We start from the raw sequence: 25,426 nt of genomic DNA on the forward strand, positions 1-25,426 counted from the left end.
TATATATCAAACCATGGTTGAGTGTGTGGTGCTGGAGAAGCACAGCAGCTCAGGCAGCATACAAGGAGCAGGAATTTTTTTTTTAAAAAAAAGATTTGACTTTTCAGGCCAGAGCCCTGATGCAGGGCTTGATTTTCCTGCTCCCCAGATACTGCCTGACCTGCTGTGCTTTTCCAGCAACACACTCAACTCTGATTTCCAGCATCTGCAGACTTCACTGTTTCCTATGTATTAAACAATTCCTGAATTTTCAGTTGATTGTTTTTAAATTCAGGACAAATGTCATCACGAAATCAGCCAAGAACAGAAAACCAGAATGCTGCTGCAATACAATTATAAACGGATGGTTCACTAAATACATCCTCTCTCCAAATTTCAACCTCATGAAGGAGGGACAGGATGGCTGCTGTTGTTCAGTGACAGAGTCATTTACATCATTCATGATACATGCACAAACCCACTGCATTTGAACAGCACAGATATAAACAAAGTTAGGGGACAAGTATTATTCCAGAACACACCAGAACAATATCATCAAAAAAGGGGTCAGTTCACTTAACCGTATGAGGAAGTTTCTTCAAATTTTCCACAGTCTCTCTCATGGTTGTGGTGCATACTGTACAAGCATGACATCGCAAGTGAACTTAAAAGTGGAATAGCAGCAGCAATATTCCACCTTGGACAAGACTGACCAGGTAATGGAGGAGAAGCAGGAGGGCTCTCAAAAGTTCAGTTGAGATTAAAGGCTAGCTTCTAACTATTCTGCTAAACTGCTTATGCACACATTTAGACACCCTCTACTTAATGATCTTTGTTCCAGGCTTAACCACCTCCTTAAATCATGCTGATGTAGCTTTTCCCCCAAACAGAAGTTTTAATTTTTGAAACAGCCAGCTAAATTCTGTGTTCAGGAATAGGCCATTTGCCCCTAAAGTATGTTCTGCCATTTTTAGAACTATAGAGTCCCGACAGTGTAGGGATATTCAGCCCATGAATTCCATGTCAACTTTGAAGGTCTCACCAAGACCCACCCCCACTACCCTAACCCTGCTTTTCCCATGGCTAACCAACCTAACCGTCACATCCCTGGTCAACATGGGGCAATTTAGCACAGCCAATCCATTAACCTACTCAGAGGGAACCCATGCGGACAGGGAGAGAATGATTGTGTGGAGTTTGCAGAGTCACTGGAGGTTGGAATTGAACCAGTGTTCCTGGCACTTGGAGGCAGCAGTGCTAACGATCAAGTCACTGTGGAATCCCCAATCATTCAATATTATGATGGCTGATCATCCAACTCAGTACCCTGCTCCTACTTTCTCCACATAGCCTTTAATACATTTAGCCTCAAGAACTATAACTAATGCAATCTTAAAAACATTCAATGTTTTGGCCTCAACTGCTTTCTGTGGCAGAAAGTTCCACAGGCTCATTACTCTGGGTGAAAAAAATGTCTCCTCATCTCAGCCCTCCCCAACATCAGGAACATCCTTACCACATCTGTCTCTGTTACAATTTTATATGCTTTCAGGAAATCACCCTTCATTTTTCTAAACTCCAGTAAACTCAGATATAGTTCCTGAGGCTAAAGGGATCAAAGGCAATGTGCAGAAAGCAGGAGCAGGGTACTAAGTTGGATGATCAGCCATCATCGTACTGAATGACTGGGGTTGGCATTGCAATGTCACAGCATCCAGGGATCCAGGTTCAATTTCACTCTCTGGCGACTGTGCAAATTCCACATAAAACATTCTCCCCATCCACTTGGATTTCCTCCTGGTACTCCAGTTTCCTTCCACAGTCCAAAGCTGTGCGCAGGTTAGGTGGATTGACTGTGCTAAATTGCCGCATAGCACCCATGGACGTGAAGGTTAGGTGGATTAGCCATGGGAAATGCAGGATTACAGGGAAAGGGTAGGGGGGTGGGTCTGGGTGAGACCTTTGGAGGGTTGTTATAGTCCTAAGCAGTCTAGTATCTGCCCACACATCAGTCCTACCATCTCAGGAATACATCTGGTAATCTTTATTGCACTTCCTCTATAGTCACAACACCAAAACTGCACAATATTCCAAATGTGGTCTCACTCAGATCCTGCAGCTAGACATCCCTGCTCCTCTTCTCAAACTTTCTTACTATGAAGGCCAACATACCATTTGTTTTCTCACTGCCTGCTAAAATTGCACGCTTACTTTCAGCAACTAGTTCTACCACTATCTTCTCAAGGGCAACTAGGGACAGGCAATAAATGCTGGCCAGCCAGCAAAGTCCACATCTCACAAACACATTTTAAAAAAACTGATGTACAAGGACAAGAAGGTGTCATCGCACCTCCCCCTTTCCTAATCTACCACCATTCAGAAAACAATGTCTTGTTTTTGCTAGCGTGGAGAACTTCACATTTATCCACATTTGCTAAGCATTTGCCCACTCAACTTGTCAAAATCAGACTGAAACATCTCTACATTGTTCTTACAGTTCACTCTCCCACCCGGCCTTGTGTTGTCTTAAAACTTTGGAGATATTACATTTAGCTTCCTAATCTGACTCACTAACATGTATAGTGATTACCTGGGTTCTAAGCGGAGTACCTCATTAGTCAGTACCCGTTCCTCAGACAAAGACCCAGTTATTCCAATGCTTTGTTTCCTGTCAGCCAACCGGTTGTCTATTCATGTTAGTACATAACCCTACTCCCATGCATTTTAATTTTACATGTTAATCTCTTATGTGGGACCTTACTGACAGCCCTCTCAAAGTCTAAATAAATCACATCCACTGACTGCACCTTATCAACTCTACTAGTTACATCTTCAAAATATTTCAATGATTTATCAAATGTGTTTCCCCTTTTGTAAATCCATGCTGACTCTGTGGTTCTGTTAATGTTTTAAGTATTCTGCTAATTTTTCATCAGACTCTAGCATTTTCTCCACAATTGATGTCAAATCCAGTTTCATATTTTCACTCTACCTGCTTTTTTAAAAAAAAATAGTGAGGTTACATTAACTACCCTCCAACCCTTAGGAATTGTTCCAGCATCTTGGAAGTTGATCACTAATCCAACTGCTATGTCCAGGGCCACTTCGTTCATTGCTGGGATATGGAATATAAGGCCCGAGGGATTTATCAACCTTTAATCCCATGAATTTCCCCAACACCATTTCCCGGCTAAATACTGATTTCCTGGAGTTCCTCCCTCTTTGTAGAATCTGTGTTCCCCAACATATTTGAGGCATTATTCTTGTCCTCCTTCGTTAAGACAGAATCAAAATATGTATTTAACTGATCGGCCAGCATAACTTCCCCGTTTCTAGACTTTAAGGGATCTAAGTTTGTTTTAACAAATGTTTTTATCTTACCGCAACTTTTACAGTTTATATGTTCCCTGTAAGCTTGCTCTCATATCAATGATGTATTAATAATGGAGATTCAAAGCTCCTGTTTAACCATTAACAAAAACATTAAAATGCAATAAGGGGAATGACTTAACAGTAATCAATATTTCCACCAATCACTTTTCATCGAAATAATCAACCTTTTGGATGTAGGTTTGCTTGCTGAGCCGGAAGGTTCATTTTCAGATGTTTCGTAACATACTAGGTAACATCAGTGAGCCTCCAGATGAAGCACTGGTGGTATCGCCCACTTTCTATTTGTGTGTTTAGGTTTCCTTGGGTTGGTGATGTCATTTCCTGCTCTTTTTCTCAGGGGTGGTAAATGGGATCCAAGTTCTGGTTGGAATTCCATGCTTCTAGGAATTCTCATGCATGTCTCTGTTTGACTTGTCCTAGAATGGATGTGTTGTCCCAGTCAAAGTGATACCCTGCCTCATCTGTATGTAAGGATTACTAGTGAGAGTGGATCAGGTCTTTTTGTGGCTAGTTGATGTTCATGTATCCTGGTGGCCAGTTTTCTGCCGATTTGTCCAATGTAGTGTTTGTTACAGTTCTTGCAAGGTATTTTACCATCCATTTACCACCCCCTGAGAAAAACAACAGGAAATGACATCACCAACCCAAGGAAACCTAACCACAAATAGAAAGCAAGCCATACCACCAGTACTTCATCCAGAGGCTCACTGATGATGTTACCTATATGGTGATGAAACATCTGAAAATGAACCTTCCACCTCAGTGAGCAAACCTAAATCCAAAACCTCAACCTGAGCTACAAATCTTCTCAAACTTGCTAATTCACCTTTTCTTCAACATGTTCCTGCCTAACTCAACTATTTCTCAACTGCTTCCTTGGCAGCTTCAGGGACATTGGTTAAAGGTTGTTGCTTCTCATGTGGGGAAACTGGAGATGATCCAGCCGTGACTTCTGGGCAGTTACACTCAGGAGGCTGTGCTGCAGGATCTTGGTTTCTGCCAGAACTGTCTGACTTCAGCTTGCACCATGATGGATATTAGTTGATGTCTAAAAGAGGCAATCATGTGCTGCTCACTTCTTGGGAACTGGGATAGTGTTCCTACTGATCTGCAATGAAAAGTACATGAAAACAACAGATTCTCTCAAAGCTCCACTTTAGTCCTTCCCACTAATCTTTCAATTGTGGAACACAAAGCCTACTTGTCAGTTTTTTGAATTTCCTTTGTGAGAGCTCAGATGCAAAGGTTCTGAGTGGACCACAATCAGTAGGGAAGACAGTGGAATGCAGAAGATATGCAAAGTTGAATAGAAGTAACCTCGTAATGACAGTCACATAACTCCTTGTGATAACTGTCAGGATTTCCCAATCACTTCACTACTTGGAGGGAGCAGACAGATTTATTTCCAAAGAGCTGGGCCTCACAAAATCTTATTCTCTGTTCTTTCAGCAGAGCTGGGAGAAATGTTCATTTATTGTTTCTAGTAGCTTGAATAAACAAAAATTTCCTTTTGAAATTCATACTTGAATGGCTTTCCAGCCACCCCGCTCCGTATCAGCCTGATATAATAGTGTTTCCTTTTCTTTTTGAAGAGATAGAAGAACATAATAAACAATCAAAACTGTGTGTTTCTTTACGAGCTTTAGACCCGAAGAGACAGGAATATTCACGGCATAATTATGAAAAGAATGTTTAAGAATGAATTGAAACACATTGAATGAAAAAAATACCTGTTCAGCTTTTAGTGCATTTTCCAGGATTTTCTTTTCTTCCTTCAGGCACTTAGATATTGTAAGTGCCATAAAAGTAGGATCTTCCTGAAAGTTAACCTATAAAAATGAGGGGTAGGTACAAATAGCATAAAAATACTTTAAAATGCTTATATTTGAAAAGTAAATTCTTCCAAACATTCTAGAAGATATACCAGAGCAGTAGTCAATCTCACTGTAAACCCATCCTGACTTTTAGCCAAGAGATCTGGACTCTGACTTTAGTGGCAAATGGGTGCCAAGTATAAACTCAACCTGATTCAAACCTACTCATTATAAGATCTCACACCATTGCAGGCTGCTGTTAAATCTAACCATAAAAGGTGTTTTTTTGCCCACTTAACTACTTCTGGGGTGGGAACAGTCCCAATCCTAGTAATTTTGTGATGGTGTGATGATAGAAGAGGGTGGATTTCAAACCACTCCAAAATGTTACTCATGTAAAAGTCAATATCTTACTTTTCAAACCAAAAAAAATGTAGTCTTAGAGATTTGACTCTTACACAAGTATATGTGATAAGTTTTCAGAACAATCAGTTACTATATGCTTTACAAATGGAAATGTATACTCATTATGGAAACCCAAATATCTGCATGTACAGTTTGGCTTTAAGTCAGTGTATCTAATAAAATCAAAGCTTATCACATTAAAATCTACAGGTTTGAAATGTCTCCCATAATAATTTCCGCTTATTGCTAAAATAGCCCTCTAACTGTACTTTCACCCATGAATTAAGGAAGCATTATCTAACATGTTGAAGTTGCTTGGCAATCACTTCAATAAAATATTCACTTATAAAAATACCCTAAACTTAGAGTACATTCTACTATGTAAATTAGTCTTTGTGAAATATTAGAATTGGCTTATAGACTCAAAATAAGTTGCAGATTTTTAAAATGTCAAACTTATCATTTAAGTGATAGAAACAAATTGAATTACTAAACTGCATTACATCTGGATTTACTGAATTTGCTCAGGTGAACATTCCATTTATTCTTCAGTAAATGTTAGTGTGGAGGTTAGTATTAAAAAAGCTTACTCCATACAACTGATATCCTCCATTAACTGTTATTTTTACTACAATATAAATACAATTCTTGAAGATGTAGAGGATAATTCACAAATGTTGAAAACTATAATCAAACAGATTGACTAAGTTGGATAGTCTGCCTTTTACTTCAGCCCTGATAAGAAGTGTACTTAAGCATCTGGGTTAGGAGTCTGATTCTATCCCACATGCACTCATATGTGGAATCTCCTATCCATACCTGAAGATTTCGTTTGATTTTTCTGATGTTATGCTGAAGCAGAAAGTTGTTTTCCAGAGAAAATCGACTGTATTGGTCATCTAATTGCACCAGCAGTTCATGGAACAAGATTATGGCCAGTGAATCATTGCTGGCAGCATGGTCCCTAACCAACACAAACAGTAAGTTAAAACACAAACAATAAGTGAAAAATCGAACATCTCAACTTGTGCAGCCAACAAAGATTTGCAGAGTCGGGGAATGGAGAACAGAGTGAATGAAATTACTTTTCAGTAATAGCTCAAAACAGACAATGTCACACAAGATCTCTGTAGCCCATTATCCATTGCAAAAGAAAATGTGAGTATTACAAATTGGGTCAATTTGCAATCCTCGGTTTTGAGCTGTTATCAAAGATAACCTTCATTCACCAACTCCAATCTTAGTTATAATCTTTAATTAGCTTTCTGAATTGCAATTAAAGGAATTGTTACCAGTCTTTAGTCTCCAGCCATTGTCCAAGATACTGCCTGATTTCCATCGGAAAGTTATCATCGTAGAGCTGATCCACTTGCTCCAGAAACTTGGAATCTAACTGTTGTAGCTCGTACCACAGTGACATTCTGCAAATAAATTTCATAAATCTTTAAATCAAACAAAGTTACTTACATTTATATTAAATTCAAGAAATATAGTGGCATTGGAGTCAGTTCAGAGGAGGATCACTAGATGGATCCCAAAGATGAGGGGTTTGTCGTATGAAGAGAGATTGAACAGTTTAGGGCTATTACTCTCTGGAATTTAGAAGAATGAGTGGGGATCAAATTAAGGTATTCAAGATGATAAAAAGGTATGGATAAAATAGATGCAGAGCAGATGCTTTCTCTTGTCAGGTATTCTAGGACAAAAAGGTCATAGTCTTAGGTTAAGGAGTAGCAAATTTAAAACAGAGTTGAGGAGAAACTACTGCTCCCAAACAGTTGCGAATGGGTTGAATTCGCTACCCCAAAGTGCAGTGGATGCTGGGACAGTGAGTAAATTTGAAGAGGAGTTAGACAGATTTTTAATTGATAATGGGTTGAAAGTATATGGAGATGAGGAGTACATCAGTCATGATGCAATGGTGGAGCAGACTCAATGGGCTAAATGGCCTAATTCTGCTCCTTTCTCTTATGTACTTAAAAATATGTACATGCAATATAGATTTGAAACATTTTGTAACAATAACCACACTTGAAATGCAAAGTGCAAAACATTAGCAGAAATATCCTTGCGTGATGTCAACACTTCCTATACCATTGACAGCCCTGCTGTGAAGATTTCTGTGCTACTCCAATTCTAGCCTTTCTTAAACACCCTCTTTAACCACTCACCACTTATAGGTCTACTAATTAGTGCCCTTAGTTCCAAGCTCTAAAATACTCTTAAATTCTCTATTTCTCTCACCCACTTTACAATGCTCCTACAACCTCTCTTGGCCTAAACGTTTAATCATTCATCTCTAAATGTGGGAGGAAATTGGAGCACCCAGAGGAAACCTTTAAAGGGAGAACATGCCAACTCCCCACAGTTGCCCAAAGCTGGCATCAAACCTGGGTACCTGGTGCTAAGGCAACAATGCTAACTACTGTGCCACCCTGTGGCATATTAGTGGAAAGTAATTTACCTCAGAAGTTGCTCCACAATAAATTAATGCACTGGAAAGAAATTCGGATATCACTATCTACATAGCTAGCAGACAGCTCAACAACAAATCACTGTCTACTAATTAGAGAAATGTGGCACTTCTGCCTATCTCCTGTTCAAGGTACTCTTTCTTCTGAGGAAGGGTCACTGCACCCAAAACGTTAACTCTGAATACTCTTCATAGATGCTGCTAACCCTGCTGAGCTTTTCTAGCAACCTCTGTTTTTGTTTGTAACTGACAATATCCACTGTTCTTTTGGTTTTTAGTAGAACAACCCATTTGTTGGTTTACACCAGCAGCCTTTTCATTCAGTTTTATTTCCATCAATGTTCACAGAATTATGGTTCAAACTCGTGCATTTGTTTCGTTGTCTGTTGCTTTAATCTTTAAAAAATTTTTAAAACCTTGACAATATTTTCCAAATCTATTTAGAAGTTATTAGAAATTACAAAGGGATCCGGATGTACATTGGTCACTAAAAGCAAGTATGCAGGTAATATGGAAGGCAAATGATATGTTGGCCCTCATTGTAAGAAGGTTTAAGTACAGGAAGTCTACTTGGTGCGTCATGTAGTCCATGGAGACAAGGGAACTGCTGTAGTGCAGGAACCAGCACAAGATAGACAGCAACAAGACACAGTCTGAGGTAGAGAGACAGCTTAAAAATCTCCTACTTTATTTGCACAGCATAACATTTGTTGCATTCATCAGAATAAGGTTCCCATATGAAAGGTCTATGTTGAGACATTCCATGTTCTTCCTTGTTGAATCCTCCATATCCATGAAGGATTATGCCAACTGTAATTTCTATGCAATGCAAATGCCAACTGTCTCACATTAGTAAGGACCTATTCTATGTCTTAAATTCCTCACACAAACTCATTGGAGATATGACCAATGGATCCAGTCACAGCAGGGGTTGTCTCACTGTTGTTGTGCTCTAGAGACAATGTTGATAATGAAGGAGAAGCGTATGAGTTATTGATGGAAGCCACAGTTGCAGCAACTCCTCCTGCTATTCTATGTTCAAACAGGCTAAAATTGCACAAAATGCCAAAAATGAGGAGGAACGGGGTGGCCAACCAACCTGATGAAGAGGCACTTCTCATTTGCTTGCAGGTGAGCCAGCAGAAACTTACATGGCTGAATGGTGCTGTATGCCTCTTCTGACAGATGTTGCAAACAGATGTAATTGATTCTTCAACAAAAGACGCACAATGACAAACACTCAATGAATGCTCTCCTACCCATTTCTCAAGGCAATGCTGCAAAAGGTCTTAAGAGGTGCTCTGGAATTTTGCACTGTGGCACAAAAACAGTTTTCACTGCACTGATCACATGATAGACTGTTTTGTGCCTGCCCAGAGACAGCACTCTAAGCAGAAAAGCTTTCCTGAGCTTTTCTAGAACTAATGCCTGAATTTTTAAACAAAACTCCGATCCTTTCACAAGGCAAAAACACTGTAAAACATGAACAAATAGAATAAAAGCTTTCATACAATTACTGTTTTATTGTGTTTTGAACTGGCATTTCAGCCTGTTGTTTTGACAGACCAAACTTGTTGGCAGCTCAGGTTATAAGGAGATCAGTTCATGTGGAAATCAGGTCTACTCAACTAACTCAAAAATCTATGTTAGAAAAATTTAAGAGTAAATCCCTGGGATCTGATTCATGTGATTATACTGTATTGGCAGCAAAAATTCACTTATTTCATCAGATGTAATGGTTCATAGACTGGACTTAGCGTGATAGAAAGCAATACTTGTATTTATTAGTGCTTTTCATTTCAATTACTGGAATTATGCAAATGCTTCACAGCCAATAAAGCACTTTTGAAGTGTAGTCCCTGTGTAGCAAAGGGAACTCAGATACCAACTTTTGACCACCAAGTTCCAGCAATATGTTATTGACTCCAATCAGTTAAAGTCATTCCATTGTGATATCAAGGAATACCTAAAAGCACTGGATACTACAAAGGCAATCAGCCCTTACAAATGTTCAACTGATGACCGGCATTTCAGAATTAGTAAAGCCCTGGCCAAACTGGCATTCCTGTATAGTTATGTCACTGGCATCGACCCAGCAATGTGGAAAATTGCTCAGGTACATTCTGCTCACAAAAAGCAGAACAAATCCAACCCAGCAAATTACCAGCTCTCTCTACTTCCAATCAAAGTGATGGAAGGTATCATTGGCAGTGCTATCAATTTGCACTCATTTGACAATAACTTTTCTCAGTGACACTTCGTTTGCATTCTGCCAACGCAATGCAATAGGCCTAATTACGACCTATATCTAAACATGGACAAGAAATTAACTCAAAAATTGAAAGGTAATGTGACCAGCCTTGACATCAAGCCGGCATTCAATTGAGTGTTGCACCAAGTGCGCTAACAAAACTGGAGTCAATGGGAATCTAAGGCGGAGGGGGAGATCGCTCTCCAGTTAGAGTCACACTTGCACAAAGGAAGATATTTGAGCTTGTTAGAAGTTACTGCAGAGATGCTCATTTTTAAAAAAATTAAACTACCAGCCACTACCAGTAAATATTCAATTGGCAACATGGGTGATTTATAACCAAAGTCAATTAATGGCAATGCAAACCATCAAACGTGAAAGGGCAGTGGGGTAAGGAGAGCAGGAAGGGGCTAAATCAAAATGGATCAGAGGGAGAAATAAAGCACTGTAAACCCGTTCAGTGCCCAAGTCTCTAAACGCACAGAGATGTTCATGGTTGTGTCCCAAGCCATTCGTCTTCAGTTGCTTCACCACTGACCTTCCTTTCATCTTAGGATGGTTTGGGGGTGTTTACTGACAAATGCAAAATGTTCAGCACCATTTCTGTCTTATCAAATACTGAAGCAGTCCATGTCAATATGCAGCAAGACGTGAACCACTTGTCCACACTTCTCATCCCACCAGCCTCCACATTCAAAAGGATCATTCTCTCCCATTTCAGAGAATTCCAGCAGAACGCCACCACCAAACACATCTTCCCCTCACTTTCCCCATTTACATTTCACAGGAATCGTTCCATCTGGGACCGACACCAACACGGCACCTTCCCAAATAATTACAGAAGCTGCAACATCTACTCCTTCACCTCATCCCTGCTCAGCATCTAAGGGGCTAAACAGTCTTCCCAGGTGAAGTAGTATTTCACTTGCACTCTCTGCAGTCGTGTACATTGTATTTGCTGCACCCAGTATGGTCTACTCTGTATTGGAGAAACCAAATGCAGACTGGGTGACCACTTTGCAGAACACCTCCGATCTGTGCACAAGCAGGACCCTGACCTTCCTCTAATAGGTCATTTCAACACAATATCCTGTTCGCATGCTCATTTGTCTATCCTCAGCATGCTGCAGTGTTCCAGTGAAACAGTACAAACTGGAGGAACATCATCTCATCTTCAGGTTAGGCACTTCTGGACTTATGTGGAGCTTCTAGGCCGACGGAGTAAGTGATTGCCTGCGTGATGGTAACATGAGACGGACAGGCCCACTAGATAAGATTTACCTTGATCTCTCTCACTAACCTCAGTCAACCCCTCGTCCCCTAGGACGCTATAGTGACGGAATCTCTAAGATAACTTACGCACTTGTACGCCAATGAGTTTGTCCTAGGGAGATTAGAATCCCATTGGAATTGGGAGGTTAGAGTCCTCAGAACTATAAATCACCAGATGGAAGGTTACAGTCCCCTGGAATTCAGAGGTCAGAGTCCTCCAATAGTGGGATTTGAGTGCCCAGAACATAGTACATAAGATAAAAGGATGACTCTGTCTGTCTCAATCACCCTGCCTTAGACCGGTTGTCAAGAGGGGAAATCCCACACGCAAAAGTCAGGACCCTGGAGATAGAAATAAGTTAGGAAGTTGAGACTTTAAAAATGGAACAGACGTTGGATAAGTCAGGTGTTGGAACCCCTTTGTATCGGTTATGCCGGGATGACCCCCAAAATGAGGAACGGTTCAGGTGCCTGTCAGGATGTTTAAATAAAAAATTGGGACATGAAATTTGGCCAAAGAGAGGAACTTGGGGACACAGATAAATGTTTAAAAGCAGAGGCGGTAATTTGGAAACGCAATATGGGGTCTAAATGGAAAACTTTCATATCCGTGTGGAGAAAGACTGCTGAAGAAATAATGAATAAATCGAAACAGGCCAGCTGAGAGAATAACGCACACCACAGAGGGATCAGAGTCTGTGAGATCATGAGGGAAACTCTAAGTCTTGGGAGGTGCTGAAGAGTCAGTGTGAGGATTATGATATAAGTAGAGGAAAAACAGGAAAAATTGAGAAACAAGAGGCAAAATAAGGAATCAGGGTTGAAATGCCAAGCTAGAGCATCAAGTGGGAAGATGATGCAGGTACTCCCTGAAATGTCTGGTCTGCCAATAATATTTCAAAATAATGACCCAGATGACCAGCTATGGTCACAACGCGGATTTTGGACCTCCTCAGGGACATCTATTCAGAATTCACTATATGTCCAAAATCTCCTCAAAGCCACCTCCTCCCCAAGCAATTGGCCATAATCAAACATGCTGCACATGTAATAGACAATACAGACATCAGCAATGGCAAGCCAGAGCCGATTGAGCAACCAAAGACGCAGCAACAGCTCACAATTCTATTGTGTCCATGAACCGGCAGGCACTAAATTGACCACCTGCCTTGAAAACATACATGCAGCATACATGCCCCGACACAGAAAAAGCAGTATAGAACACACATGGGTGTTTGCATTCTGCATCAAAAGGTCTCTGGATCATTCCAGTTGGCCAAGTGTGTATACCTGATGCTTTGTTACCTATGCTTATTGACTATCTTCATACTGATACCCACCTTGGCAAGCAGGGAAAGATACTGGCAGTAGCTAACAGTCTCTAAAGTTTCTCCATTCACACTTAAAGCATAGTTAAATAACTAAACTGCTGGTTTATATCAAAGATGCTTAACAAAACTCATACTCAATAGGAAAAGAACTTGTGAGTTAATAAGTTGAGTGGAATATACATGTAATAGAACAATCCTGATACATTTTCATGTATAGCACACTGAACTGAGCACATTTGGAAATTACAAAAACACAAAAGGATGAAAGTTGGAAGATGTTCATGTGAGAAAAAAAATTACATCGAACGAGGGAGACAGAGGGAGACAGAGGGAGACAGAGGGAGACAGAGGGAGACAGAGGGAGACAGAGGGAGACAGAGGGAGACAGAGGGAGACAGAGGGAGACAGAGGGAGACAGAGGGAGACAGAGGGAGACAGAGGGAGACAGAGGGAGACAGAGGGAGACAGAGGGAGACAGAGGGCATTTATGATGATTATTTTAAAAGAAATGCTCATTTTGTAGGACAATGATACTAGATGTGTTAGCTGAGCGAGGTGACCCCAATGACCATTTTCACAGTTTACACTAGTCTCTTCTTATGATGTGCTAGCTAAAGCAATTGACCATTTGGCCTGGCTGAATCAAGGTTTCCCACTTTGATGTGCATATAGCTTAATTAGTCAAGTGTAAACAGACCGGTCAGTGAGTTTCTCTTCCTCTGCAAACTTTTGCCATGTTATTGCTGCTCATCTGATTAAGGACATGTGGCTTTTTGTAAATTTAATACCAAATTCTGTACAAGGACAGCTTGTTTGCAGCAATAAGGGGAGTAGCCTGAAAGAGCTTTTAGGGGTAAGAGCTGGCACCGCTACTAATGGTTTTAGAACCTTAGATACCTACAAGCCAGGCTTGAGCTATGTAATAGTGTAACACTGATGCCATTAGTAAACAAAGATAATAATTTAAACTAAACTGTCTGTAAGAGTTTTATATTCCAGACTACCACAGAGCACGATCTCCGGGACGAACCAAGAGAGGCTACAGGTCGAATCCATCAGGGATTCCCTAAGCAGTCTCGAACAGATACTTTAACAGCTCAGGGTTTCTACTCTACAATTGACCCTGAAATGTCCGACACCCATTCTGGCAACCTCTCCTGCTCTCCCAGCACCAGCACCGCCTACCCAGAGTAGGGGGACATGACGAATTCAATCAGCTCCCCAGTATTAGCATGCAAAGTGATGAAGCTAACAACCATGAAGAGGAGGTCTGTATGCTTTTTGTCAGTGGCCTGCCTATGGATATTAAGTCACGAGAGCTTTACCTTCTCTTCTGACCACTTAAGGGATATGGAGGTTCACTGATCAAGCTAACAGCACAACAGCCAGTTGGCTTTGTTACATTTGACAGCAGAACGGGAACAGAAGCAGCAAACAATGCATTAAACGGCATTCGATTCAATTAAACGCACACTGTCCAGCTGGAATTTACAAAGGTGAACATGAAGATGGCCAAAAGCAAACTGATGGCTACACCTGACTCCACGAATATGCACCCTGCCTTAGTAGGACATTTTATTGCACAGGACCCCTACAACCTTTCAGGAGCAGCACTGATCTGCGCATCTCCAGAGGCCCGGGCTCACGATCCAGTGTACACAACAGAAATGACCCCTTCCAGACTGGATTTTGTTTTCAGGTTGAACTCTTACTTTAGGAGATTTTGGATAACTGGCTCATTTCCACTCAATTTGGAGGGGGTGGAGTGGTCACTAAGGACTGTGGATTTAAGAACTTCATAGGTGAAAACCTTTTTCCACGTGGGAGAATCCTGGGGATTCTATCTACTGCATAGACTAGTAATTCTTGTCGTTATAATCATTGCATGGTGTGTGTCAATAACTTGCTTAAATACTGGTTGTCAGATTCTCATGAATAACCTGGTAGCACATTTTTCAGCCCAATTTATCATGGAATGATAAAGGAGGGAATGAGATGTTTAAGGGTTAATTTGTTCTGCTGACATAAGAAATTGGATGCCCCAGGGTGTGTGTTTTTCTGTTTTGCAGATAGGATGTGACAATCTAATCATACTCTGTAAATGCTGTATTTCTAGGAATAACCTAGTCTCTCACTTTCTGGAAATAATTTAATCACTTTACATTCTTTTTGCGTGGCATGTAACAACGGGTGAGTGGCAGGGGGTTGTGCCTTGTATGCATGACTGACTGTGATGTAAAACCCTGTATAAAAAGATGGTTCCTTTGTTGAGAAAGCCTTGCTTGACATGCTCTGCAAGCATTGCGAAGAGTGTTAAGTGATCCTCCAAAAGCTTGTACTTGCTGAAATAAATCGTGACTTGGCATTGATGTATTGCAATTTGCATCAAGCATGTAAGAATCTCGAGAAGAGAACCTGACATTAGAACTCTTGGCACCTCTGCATTCCAAGGGCTACAGCGGCTCAAGAAGGCAGTTCATCACCATCTTCACTTGGACAATTAGGAATGAGCAATAATTGTTGACCCAACCAATGAAGCCCACATCCCACAAAAGTTTAAAAAAACCAAGTCCCTACAGTCCAAGAATTTTCTAAAATACAACCTAGTTTGAGAAAGTCAGAGGTGCTCAAAACAATGGTGGAAGTGAGGACTGCATATCCTGGAGATCAGAGTCAAAAAGTGTGGCGTTGGAAAAATGCAGCAGGTCAGGCAGCATCCAAGGAGCAGGAGAGTCTATGTTTCAGGCATAAGCCTTTCAACAGTACATTCTTGATGAAGGGCTTATACCCTGAGAAGTCGATTCTCCTGCTCCTCGGATGCTGCCGGACCTGCTGTCAGCGCCACATTTTTCAACTTCAAAACAATGGTGTCTGGACATATTCAATACAAAAGAACTATTCACATTTTCAGGAGAAAGTAAGGACTGCAGATGCTGGAGATCAGAGCTGAAAAATGTGTTGCTGGAAAAGTGCAGCACGTCAGGCAGCATCCAAGGAGCAGGAGAATCGACGTTTCGGGCATAAGCCCTTCTTCAGGAATCACATTTTCAGAAGAGTCCAACAGCAAACGTTATACATTTAAAGAGATCACAGAAAGAAATAAAGGCAAATAGCTCTGATCCGGATACTACTGCCCAAAAGGATGGTGGTGGCATATTTGTAGCTTTCGGAAGAAGGTTGAGATCCAGGAATTGGGAATCAGATAGTCTGCACATACTTGACTGGCTGAATTCACGCCCACGAACCCCATCACACTAGAGGCAACTCGGTACTCCACTTAACGCGTGTGCAGTGTGGGGCGTACGTACCTTTATTTTTATGGTCTCCTCAAACAGTTCGAGTCAAGCGGCTGAACCACTTGGCTGACTAAATGGGCGATGCTGCAAATCTGAAACAAATACAAAAAGCGCCGGGGAAACTCTGCAGGTCTGGCAGCGTCTGCGGAAAGAGAAACAGAGTCGACCTTTCGAGTCCAGCATGACTCTTTAAAGAGCCGCTCTGGAGAAGAATGATAATGGAGACGAAAACCTTAACTCGGTTTCACTTTCCGCAGACGCCGCCTGACCGGGTGGGCTTATTGGACAGTCTCGGTGTTGGCTTCCCAAGGCTGTGCGGACGCAGAGCTCCCAACTTGGATTCCCGAACCTTTCCGCTTCGATCTCGGATTCGACAGAACCCACCTGTTGATTTGGAGAATGCCGGAGTTGGACTGGGGCGGACTAAAGGTCAATATATAATATATATATCGGGCAGTGCTTAGTTGGGATTGCACGCCTGAGGGAGGAGCTGAGCTCCGAAATCCTAAATAAACCTGCTGCCGTTTGGAGTTGTGACCACCTCCGTCGCTTGATTCCGCCCCCCGCCGCCCCGCAAGTGGGTTTGCAAAAGCAGCTCCCAAAACAGGCGGCATCTCCAAACCCAAAACAGGCGGCATCTCCAAACCCAAAACAGGCGGTTTACTTACTGTCGCGAGCAGCCCGCCGCCGCCGCCGCAGCGGAAACCGAAACCGCTCGAGAGAATCTTTTAAAAGGGGCTCGTGGCTGTGGCGCGAGCCGCGCAGGTAACTCATCCGAGGCCTGCACTCACCTGCACGACAACGGGGAGGCGACGCCACGAAACCAGCAAACGGGAATCCGAACAGCGAGGCCCCAACAGCCCGTCCGCCTGCGACACACCAGATCAGACTCCGGCACCAAACTAACTACTCACTTCCCCATCGGGGCCGTACGGCTCTGCAGACCCGGGAAGGCGGACCGACAACGAGTGGGCGGGGGCCGGTGGGGTGGGACGAGCACGGAGGCCGCCCTCGCCCCCCCCCCGGGCGACGATTTCCTCGATTGACATGACGATTCGCCAACCGCAGGCCGCTCCGTTGTGGGGTCGGTTAATAGGGGGTGGGCAGGTGGGCGGGGCTGGCCAATGGGCTTTGTGGTGGGCGGGGCCGGCCGGCCGGCCGCCCGGCTGGTGCGCTGTCCTCCCTCCGGAGACAGGCGGTGTGTGTTTGGGGAGGGAGGGTGCACGGAAGAGCGACACGTGGTTTCCAAGAAGTGACTGAGCGAGAAGCGCTGCAGCGGTGGCAGGAAAGCGAGAATCGAAACTCATGTTACTGACGGGCCTCTGCAGGGAAGGCAAAGCTGCTGGAGGCGAAGGTGGCCACTGCACCAAATCACATGCTGCACATTACACAGCGATCTGGAGCACGGAGAGTTAAAAGCCATTAAAAATAAATTGCCCCTTACCTACCATAGAACTTTTCTTCCCCTTGGGCCGGTTTTATTTATTTAACCTGTCTGCTCTCTGGAGGGTGTAATAAGGCGAGAAGGGAGGGCTAATTAGGATGGTGCTATTACAACGACGTGCTGCATATTTTCATTTGACCTATAAGGTTGACACGGGGTCTGGCAACAGCAAAACAAATGTACAACTAATGTAACAAGAAAGCATAAAAGACTCAGTTGGTGCGGGCAGCATCTGTGTGGTGTACAACTGTGCTGGACTGGGGTGTACATCATCCAAAGGTTTAATTGGAAGCAGTAGCTTTTGGTGCGCTGCTCCTTCATCAAGTGGGCTGCGCTCCGAAAGCTAGTGCTTCCAATTAAACCTTTGGACTATAACCTGGTGTGTGATTTTTAACTTTAAAAGTTAATGATTCAATATATTCCTTGAGTTGCCCTGCATTATGGACGTCTTAAGGTACAAATGATACTGTGTGCACCCTTTCCAGATCCACCTGGGGGTGGATCCAATCGCGAAGAGAGTCAGGCAGCTAAGGTGACTCTCTGCCTTGGTTCTGCCCATCCTGAGTATGTCAATAATCATCTTTCACAGGGCTAAAGCTAGATGCAGAAGAAAATCTCACAACCTTTGTTCTCTGCACTCACACACATCCTCGCTTACTGTGTGAGCAAAGATCCGGATGTAGAATGAAAGAACTCAAATGCAGAATATGTAGAGGTGGCTGTATGGAAGTTAAGGGATTGGAGATGAGATAGGATGAGATGGCAGTGAGTGCTTAAGTTGTGCCCTATATGTTCCCAGCAGAGCTGTCAGAGACATTCACTAATGGAAAAAATCCATCTGAGAAGATAAGACTGTTCTACACACGAGGTTCCTCATGGAAGAGAGTTAGGATTAAAGGTATTTTTAAGACCACGTATTTGTGCACATTTAGTCTAGATGCCAAAAGCATCTAATGCTACTCATAATATTCAATCTATTGAACATATGCTATCCACTAACATTACTGAATCCTCCTCTCTGCAACCTTCCTGATGCCAAACCCCCAAAACTGGAAATGTGAGTTCTGAAGCAGCTATTCCCTCAGATTGTCCATCATCTCTGATGAGGAGAATTTCTGCTGGAAGTAACCATGTCCTAGAATCTGTTCAGATTCCAAAACAACACAACAATTCCTGAAACTATGTTGATATAATTTGCCAGAAAGAACAATTGATATTTCCCATTACATCGTCTTCAAAATAATGGCGTAAGTTTAAATTATTTGAACTTAGTATGTTAGATTGTATAAATAAACTCAAGAGAATGCTGAAGATACTCAGCAAGTCTGGTAGCACAATCAGGTATGACAGATGGAACGAAACACTAACTTTCTTGTTTGTATGTTTTGCCAGATCAACCGAGTTTCTTCCAGTAACTGCAGCACTTAGCTTATTGTGGTAGATTTAGTATTGGAGGAAGGAATACATGGTAGTCAGTAGATTTCATATTTACGTTATCAGTAGAAAATATTGGTAGAGAGTAACTGCCATGTTTGGTTTTGGTCTGTAAAAAACACGTGGTAAAGTAGACCCCTGCTCCCCACTTGCCTGGATGGGTGCAGCTCCAACAACAGTGAAGAAGCTTGACACCATCCAGAACAAAACAGCCTCCTGGATTAGCACCACATCCACAATCATCCAACCTCTCCACCATCGATGTTCAGTAGCACTATCTACAATTTGCACTGCAGAAATTCATTCAAGAGCTTTAGACAGCAGCTTTCAAAATGTGAGAAACAAAACTCACTCACTTCAATAATTTCAGTCTGAGACAAGATCTGAAGCAATCAGTATGTTTATTAAACGCTTGCAAGCGTGGTGCCTGAAATAGACATGCAGAGTTTAGCAAGTACATATCTTATATAGGATTCACTACTCCAAACCCGGTGCCCATTACTAGTGTTTATCTCTTGTCTTATCTGGCCTTGTGCATAACAAAGTACAAGTTTTACTTGGCCATTTCACCAAATCCTGCTGTGGTCCATTATTAGGTATATTCTCCTTCACTGCTATCTATTTCCCCCATTTGTGACATTTCCTCTCTTTCCCCAACCATATTGATCCTTATGACCTTTTAATTGGGGTTTGTTTTTTTTTGTTTTTGCAGAAGTGGGAAACAGATGCTTATAACTACTGCTTGTACAAGCATATCTGGCTTAACCTACATCCTCACAGCATCTTATCTATTTGTCTGTAACATCTACCATTGTTTGCAGGTATGTTTCATTCTTGTATGCACATTTTAGCTAATACAAAAACAATTATATATTTCCTTCACATAGTTTTCATTCTTGTTGACTCAGCTCTTGGTTGAAACAATTTTACACTGGTGTGAGTGCATTTACCTTGCATAAGTAATTATGATTGCAGAAGTAACACTACTTTACCTATATCCCACACAAAACCATGACCACTTCCATCTAGAAGGCAAAGGACAGCAAATACATGGGAACACCACTACCTGCAAGTTCCTCTCTAAGCCACTCAGCATCCTGACTTGGAAATATATTGCCATTCCTTCACTGTTGCTGGGTCAAAATCTAGGAATTCCCTCCCTCAGGGCATTATGGGTCAACCTACATCATGTGGACTGCAGCAGTTCAAGAATGCAGCTCACTAACCCCTTCTCAAGGACAACGAGGGACAGGCAATAAATGCTGGCCAGCAAATAATGCCCATGTCCCCCGAATGAATAAAAATAAACATTGTTTTAAATACTGCATTGCATAACAATCTGATAAGCCACTGAGAGAAAGATTGGTTAAAATGTCAAAATGTTAATGCCTGTTATTGAAGTTATCTCTCCTCCAAAACAGCAGGTAATAAACAATTTTTTGACTGTCTCAATAATCATTAAATATTTTATGCTTAATATGTTTGGGATATTCAGTCACAGGGTCTTAGCGGTCAATTTCTTGTGTTTATCCTTCTTTCCAGCTGTCAGCATAAGAAGCTAAAAGAATACAGTAAAGTACCCACAAACATGTTTTTAATGGAAGGTTGCAAGGTATTATTTTCTAAAGCTGTTGGATTGCAGAAAAAATTTATTTAAATCAGGAAAGACAATGCACTAATATGGGGAGATATAGCTGGCTCATTATTTTGAATTGCTGCCTGAAGACAAGTTGTATTTATTGAACTAGAACAAGTCCTATTAAACTATATGCTACTGATTTATTTAATGACAAGTGAAGAACTTACAGCAATTTGTCTTTGTATTTGTCTCTGTTTTGCAATGTGTTTTCTCAGTCCCAAAAAAAATGAGAGGTGATCTAATTGAAACATAGAAGATTCTGAAGGAGCTTGACATTATAGACTCTGAGTGATTGGGGTGAGGAATTTAGAGCAAGGGACACTATCTTATAAGGGACTAATCACTTGTTTTGTCGCCTTAGTCTTACCATACCATAGGGGCTGCTCTCATTTTGTGAGAAGCAACTGGTGGTGATTTAACCTGAGGGCCACAAGACCTCAGGCAAGAGAAGAGGTTGAGACAGAGTCCTTCATAATAACCAGAAACTGGTGAGGGGAATTCAACCCAAGCTCTTGGCGTCATGCTGCTCTGTAAATTAATAAACCAGCCAACTGAGCTAACTGATTCCCACTGATCATTTATGAATGATATGAGGAGAAATTCCTTAATTTAAACAGGTGTGAATCTTTGGAAATCCCAAGCCCTGTAGGGTGTTGACACACCATCATTGAATAGATTGAATGTGTATCTGGGAATCAAAGGAAAGTGGAGTTGAAACCAATGATTTATCATGAGTTTATTGAATGGCAGAGTGGGCCTGACAGGTCATATTGTCCAGTAGAAAGTGAGGACTGCAGATGCTGGAGACCAGAGTTGAAAAATGTGGTGCTGGCAGGCCAGGCAGCATCCTACGAGCAGGAGAATCGGCGTTTCGGGCATAAGCCCTTCTTCAGGAATGAGGCTGGTGTGCCAAGCGGGCTGAGATAAAAGGTAGGGGGGAGGGAATTTGGGGGAGGGGTGCTGGGAATACGATAGGTGGAAGGAGGTGAGGGTGAGGGTGATAGGCCGGAGAGGGGGTGGGGCGGAGAGGTCAGGAGGAAGATTGCAGGTCAAGAGGGTGGTGCTGAATCTGGGGGTTGGGACTGAGGTAAGGTGGGGGGAGGGGAAATGAGGAAGCTGGAGAAATCTACATTCATCCCGTGTGGTTGGAGGGTTCCTAGGTGGAAGATGAGGCACTCTTCCTCCAGGCATCATGTGGTCAGGGTCTGGCGATGGAGGAGCCCAAGGACCTGCATGCCCTTGGTGGAGTGGGAGGGGGAGTTAAAGTGTTCAGCCACGGGACGGTTGGGTTGGTTGGTGCGGGTATCCCAGAGGTGTTCCCTGAAAAGTTCCACTATTGCCACTCTTATTGCCACGTCATATTGTCCACTCTTGCTTCTATTTCTTATCTTCTTATGTTCTTAGATATTATTCAATAATAACTTAAAGTAGAAGAACTTAAAGTAGTCTGTCATTTCAGTTTTTGTGGTAAGGTCAAGAAAGGCAAAAAATATCAGGCATAATGTTTGGTCAAAAAACAATCTGATGTATGCATTGTTAAGATTTCAGCGTTTCCTTCTTTGGTAAATCTTAATTGTACACAAAATGAACTTTTTAAGTTAACAATGAAAAACAGAAATAATTGTTCAAAAGCAATTGTCAGATTTTTACAGGTTATTTTCCCTCAGTAATTGAAAATTTGATTTATACAAACTAAGTTAAACAATATGAAAAATAAATGTATTATATGTTCGCATTGACGTGACATGATATGAAACAACACTCCCTTTGTATCAGGATTATTCAAAACAGTTTTAATTCTAATGTAACATTTCCATTTTTCTTTAGTCTTAATACCAATAATGCCTCTGAAAAAGAATTAGAACTCAAACAATGTGGTATCTTCAAAGAAATTTAGTAAGCAGCTTTATTTCATTATTTTAACATCCCAACAAAAAAAAAAGTGTAAGACTAAATAAAGGTACAGATAAAGCACAGCCCTGAAATACTTGCTCAGTTATTGAACACTGAAAAATCTTTGGGAATTGACTAGTATGAATGATATTTTAAAAATGATTTTGGTTTTGCTGAAGCAATTTAGTAGCTTGAAGATCATCCTGCTTCAGCCTTAAACTTCAATTCAAAACTAAATTATAATAATTGAGGACTTTCTGACAAACACTTGTTGTAGAATACAAAGTATAAAATGCAAAATAGTCCAAACCTAATTTAAACTGTTTCCATGTATAACTTGGCCATTTAAAGTAAGTTGTCAATGTAGACACTACGTTTTATATTTTGAAATAAAGAGAGAACACAAACATGATGGATTAAACAATGGTGAATCACATTTGACCTGCATTAATTTCATAGTAAAATACCTACTGTGATGGCCTTGTGTCCCTTGGTATAGTACAAATTAGTATACTTCTTTTCATAAAGAAGATAAAAGTTTTCTGGTATTAGCATACATATTTTAAGTTCTTTCAAACACCTGCCATTGTAGTTTATTTTAAAATTCCAACTCATTTGTACCGTTATTTTTAACAAGTATTCCTGCAGCTTGTTACTTCAGCATAACACTGCAAAGATTAAGCTCAAGTATTTTGTGTAATGCATTGGTACTGTTAGTGACATAAGCCCTTCGTGACATTCCTGATGAAGGGCTTATGCCTGAAACATCGACTCTCCTGCTCCTCGGATGCTGTTTGACCTGCAGTGCTTTCCCAGTGTCACACTTTTCGACTCTGATCTCTAGCATCTGCAATCTGCACTTTCTCCTGTTAGTGACAGCAAAATATGCTGTTTGATGTACATGCTGTTTGTCATCTACATTTGGCATCATGTATTCATGTGTATCCATAAAAATCAGACAGAATTCTTCATTTTAAAGTTGAAACTTGGGGTTCAATTTTTAATAATATCCCAACCACTATGGTTCCACTATTCTTACTTGTACTTATTGTTCTCTTCCAGTATCTTATCCCTTATTCTATCTTTTAGTCCAAAGTTTCAACATCTTCTTGTATTGTTCGTAATCCCTTTTACACTCCAATCCCTCTGCTGGGAGATTTCAGAGTTTCACATTCTTCTGTACAACAGTCATACCGGACTTATAACATAAACTTTGTTTCAATCACCACAGATTCTGCCGAACCTGCACTATCGAGCAGATTGGATCAAGCGTTAAAGCAAACTATAAAAGCAGTTACTTGTGGTTTTATACCATTACACTTTCTAATATCAGCTCAACATTTTGATGCATAATTATAATTGTACTAATGCTGTTTTAATCTTAGAAACAATCAGACAAAATATTGACTCATCAGCTGAGTAATTACACAACTTTTTGTTTCGCTTTACTTCTAAAACATTTTATTGTTTGTCTTTACTATCACCTTGATTTAAATGGATTCAAGAATAGCAGTAGTCATGTCCTATGCCTTCTGTGAAAACAGAATCTACAGTGTGCCAGCCAGGATGTGGGGTTTTGGATTTGATAATGTCAGCACTCATGAATCCCACTGGAGGTAAGAATTCAAAAGCTCAGATTTGAAAATAGTTCTCTGTTTTAGAACAAATTTAGAGTCTAGAGCTGGGAGGACGGAGCTGTATTGTAAGTATTATATTGTTTTTAGTGCTTAGCAAAGCAGAGATACGCAGTTACATTACTTTCCAGAACTCTATATAAAAGTGTCCAGAAGATTATTACACTTCCTCTAATTGTTCATGTGGTGGGAATGTCACTTGTCCATTCCTAATTGCCCTTGAAAATATAACATTAAATTTAGAATGAAGGATCAGATAAAATGAGTAACAGGCATAACAGTGCAGTGCAGTCATGTCAATCAAATATACACATGTTCCAAGAGTAATAATTAGATAATAGTGAGGAGCAGAAACCCTTATAATTTTTCCTGTTCTTAGCTTAAAGCAACTGAGTCCAATTGTAGACCTTCATTGCCAGTTCATTTTTCCTTGAAAACAGAAGTCTGCAATGGGACTGTAGATAGTGAACTACTGATATTTTGTCTTTAACACTGGATATTGGAGCAGCATTCGACTTCTCGAGCATACTCCATCATTCAGTATGATCACAGTATGATTCAGTATAATCACACCAACCTACTTTAACCAGAAGTGCTATATCTACATCTTTCTTGAAAACACATATTTTGGCCTCAACCACTTTCTTTGGCACTGAATCCAGGCTCACCTGGGTGAAGAAAGTCCTCTTTATTTCAGGCTTACCTATTGCCCAGTTTAAACCATGACACATGGTTCTTGACAATATCACCATCGGGAACATCCTTCCTGTATCTACCCTGTCTGGTCCAGTTAGAATTCTATAGGTTCCTGTGAGATTCCTCTTATTCTTCTGAACTACAGTGAATTTTTATTTAAAAAAATTTCATTTTGTGAGATGTAGGTGTCACTTGCTGGCCAGCCTACCTAGTTGTCCTCAAGAAGGTGATCGTGAGCTGCCTTCTTGAACCCCTACAATCCACTTGCTATGGGTTGACCCACAATGCCACTAGGGAGGGAATTCCAGGATTTGAAGGATAGTGAAGGAATGGTGGAGGGAGTGGATGCTTATGAATACAGTGCCAATCAAGTGGGCTGCTTTGTCCTGGGTTGTATCAAGCTTTTTAAGTATTATTTGGGCTGCACTCATCCAGTGGGGAATATTGCTTCACATTCCTGACTTGTGCCTTT

General features: G+C 41.3%; 1 protein-coding gene across 4 annotated transcripts in view; it reads right to left on the bottom strand.

Annotated features, from left to right (window-relative positions):
- Window positions 1-17,161, bottom strand: part of LOC122551254 (signal transducer and activator of transcription 1-alpha/beta-like) — a 44,826-nt gene extending 27,665 nt beyond the window's left edge. For all 4 annotated transcript variants that reach the window (XM_043692866.2, XM_087988673.1, XM_087988672.1 and 1 more), the window contains exons 1-4: window positions 17,006-17,161; window positions 6,884-7,012; window positions 6,411-6,555; window positions 5,103-5,201 (exon numbers count right to left, since the gene is read on the bottom strand). In XM_043692866.2, coding sequence (XP_043548801.1) covers window positions 5,103-5,201; window positions 6,411-6,555; window positions 6,884-7,011 — 372 coding nt within the window. In that variant the 5' untranslated portion in view covers window position 7,012; window positions 17,006-17,161. The remainder of the gene's footprint in view (window positions 1-5,102; window positions 5,202-6,410; window positions 6,556-6,883; window positions 7,013-17,005) is intronic.
- Between the last annotated feature and the right edge of the window lie 8,265 nt (window positions 17,162-25,426).

The sequence above is a fragment of the Chiloscyllium plagiosum genome, unplaced genomic scaffold, assembly GCF_037043375.1.
Source record: "Chiloscyllium plagiosum isolate Xiang-an unplaced genomic scaffold, Cpla_swu_hap1 HiC_scaffold_7, whole genome shotgun sequence".
Taxonomy (NCBI): Eukaryota; Metazoa; Chordata; class Chondrichthyes; order Orectolobiformes; family Hemiscylliidae; genus Chiloscyllium; species Chiloscyllium plagiosum.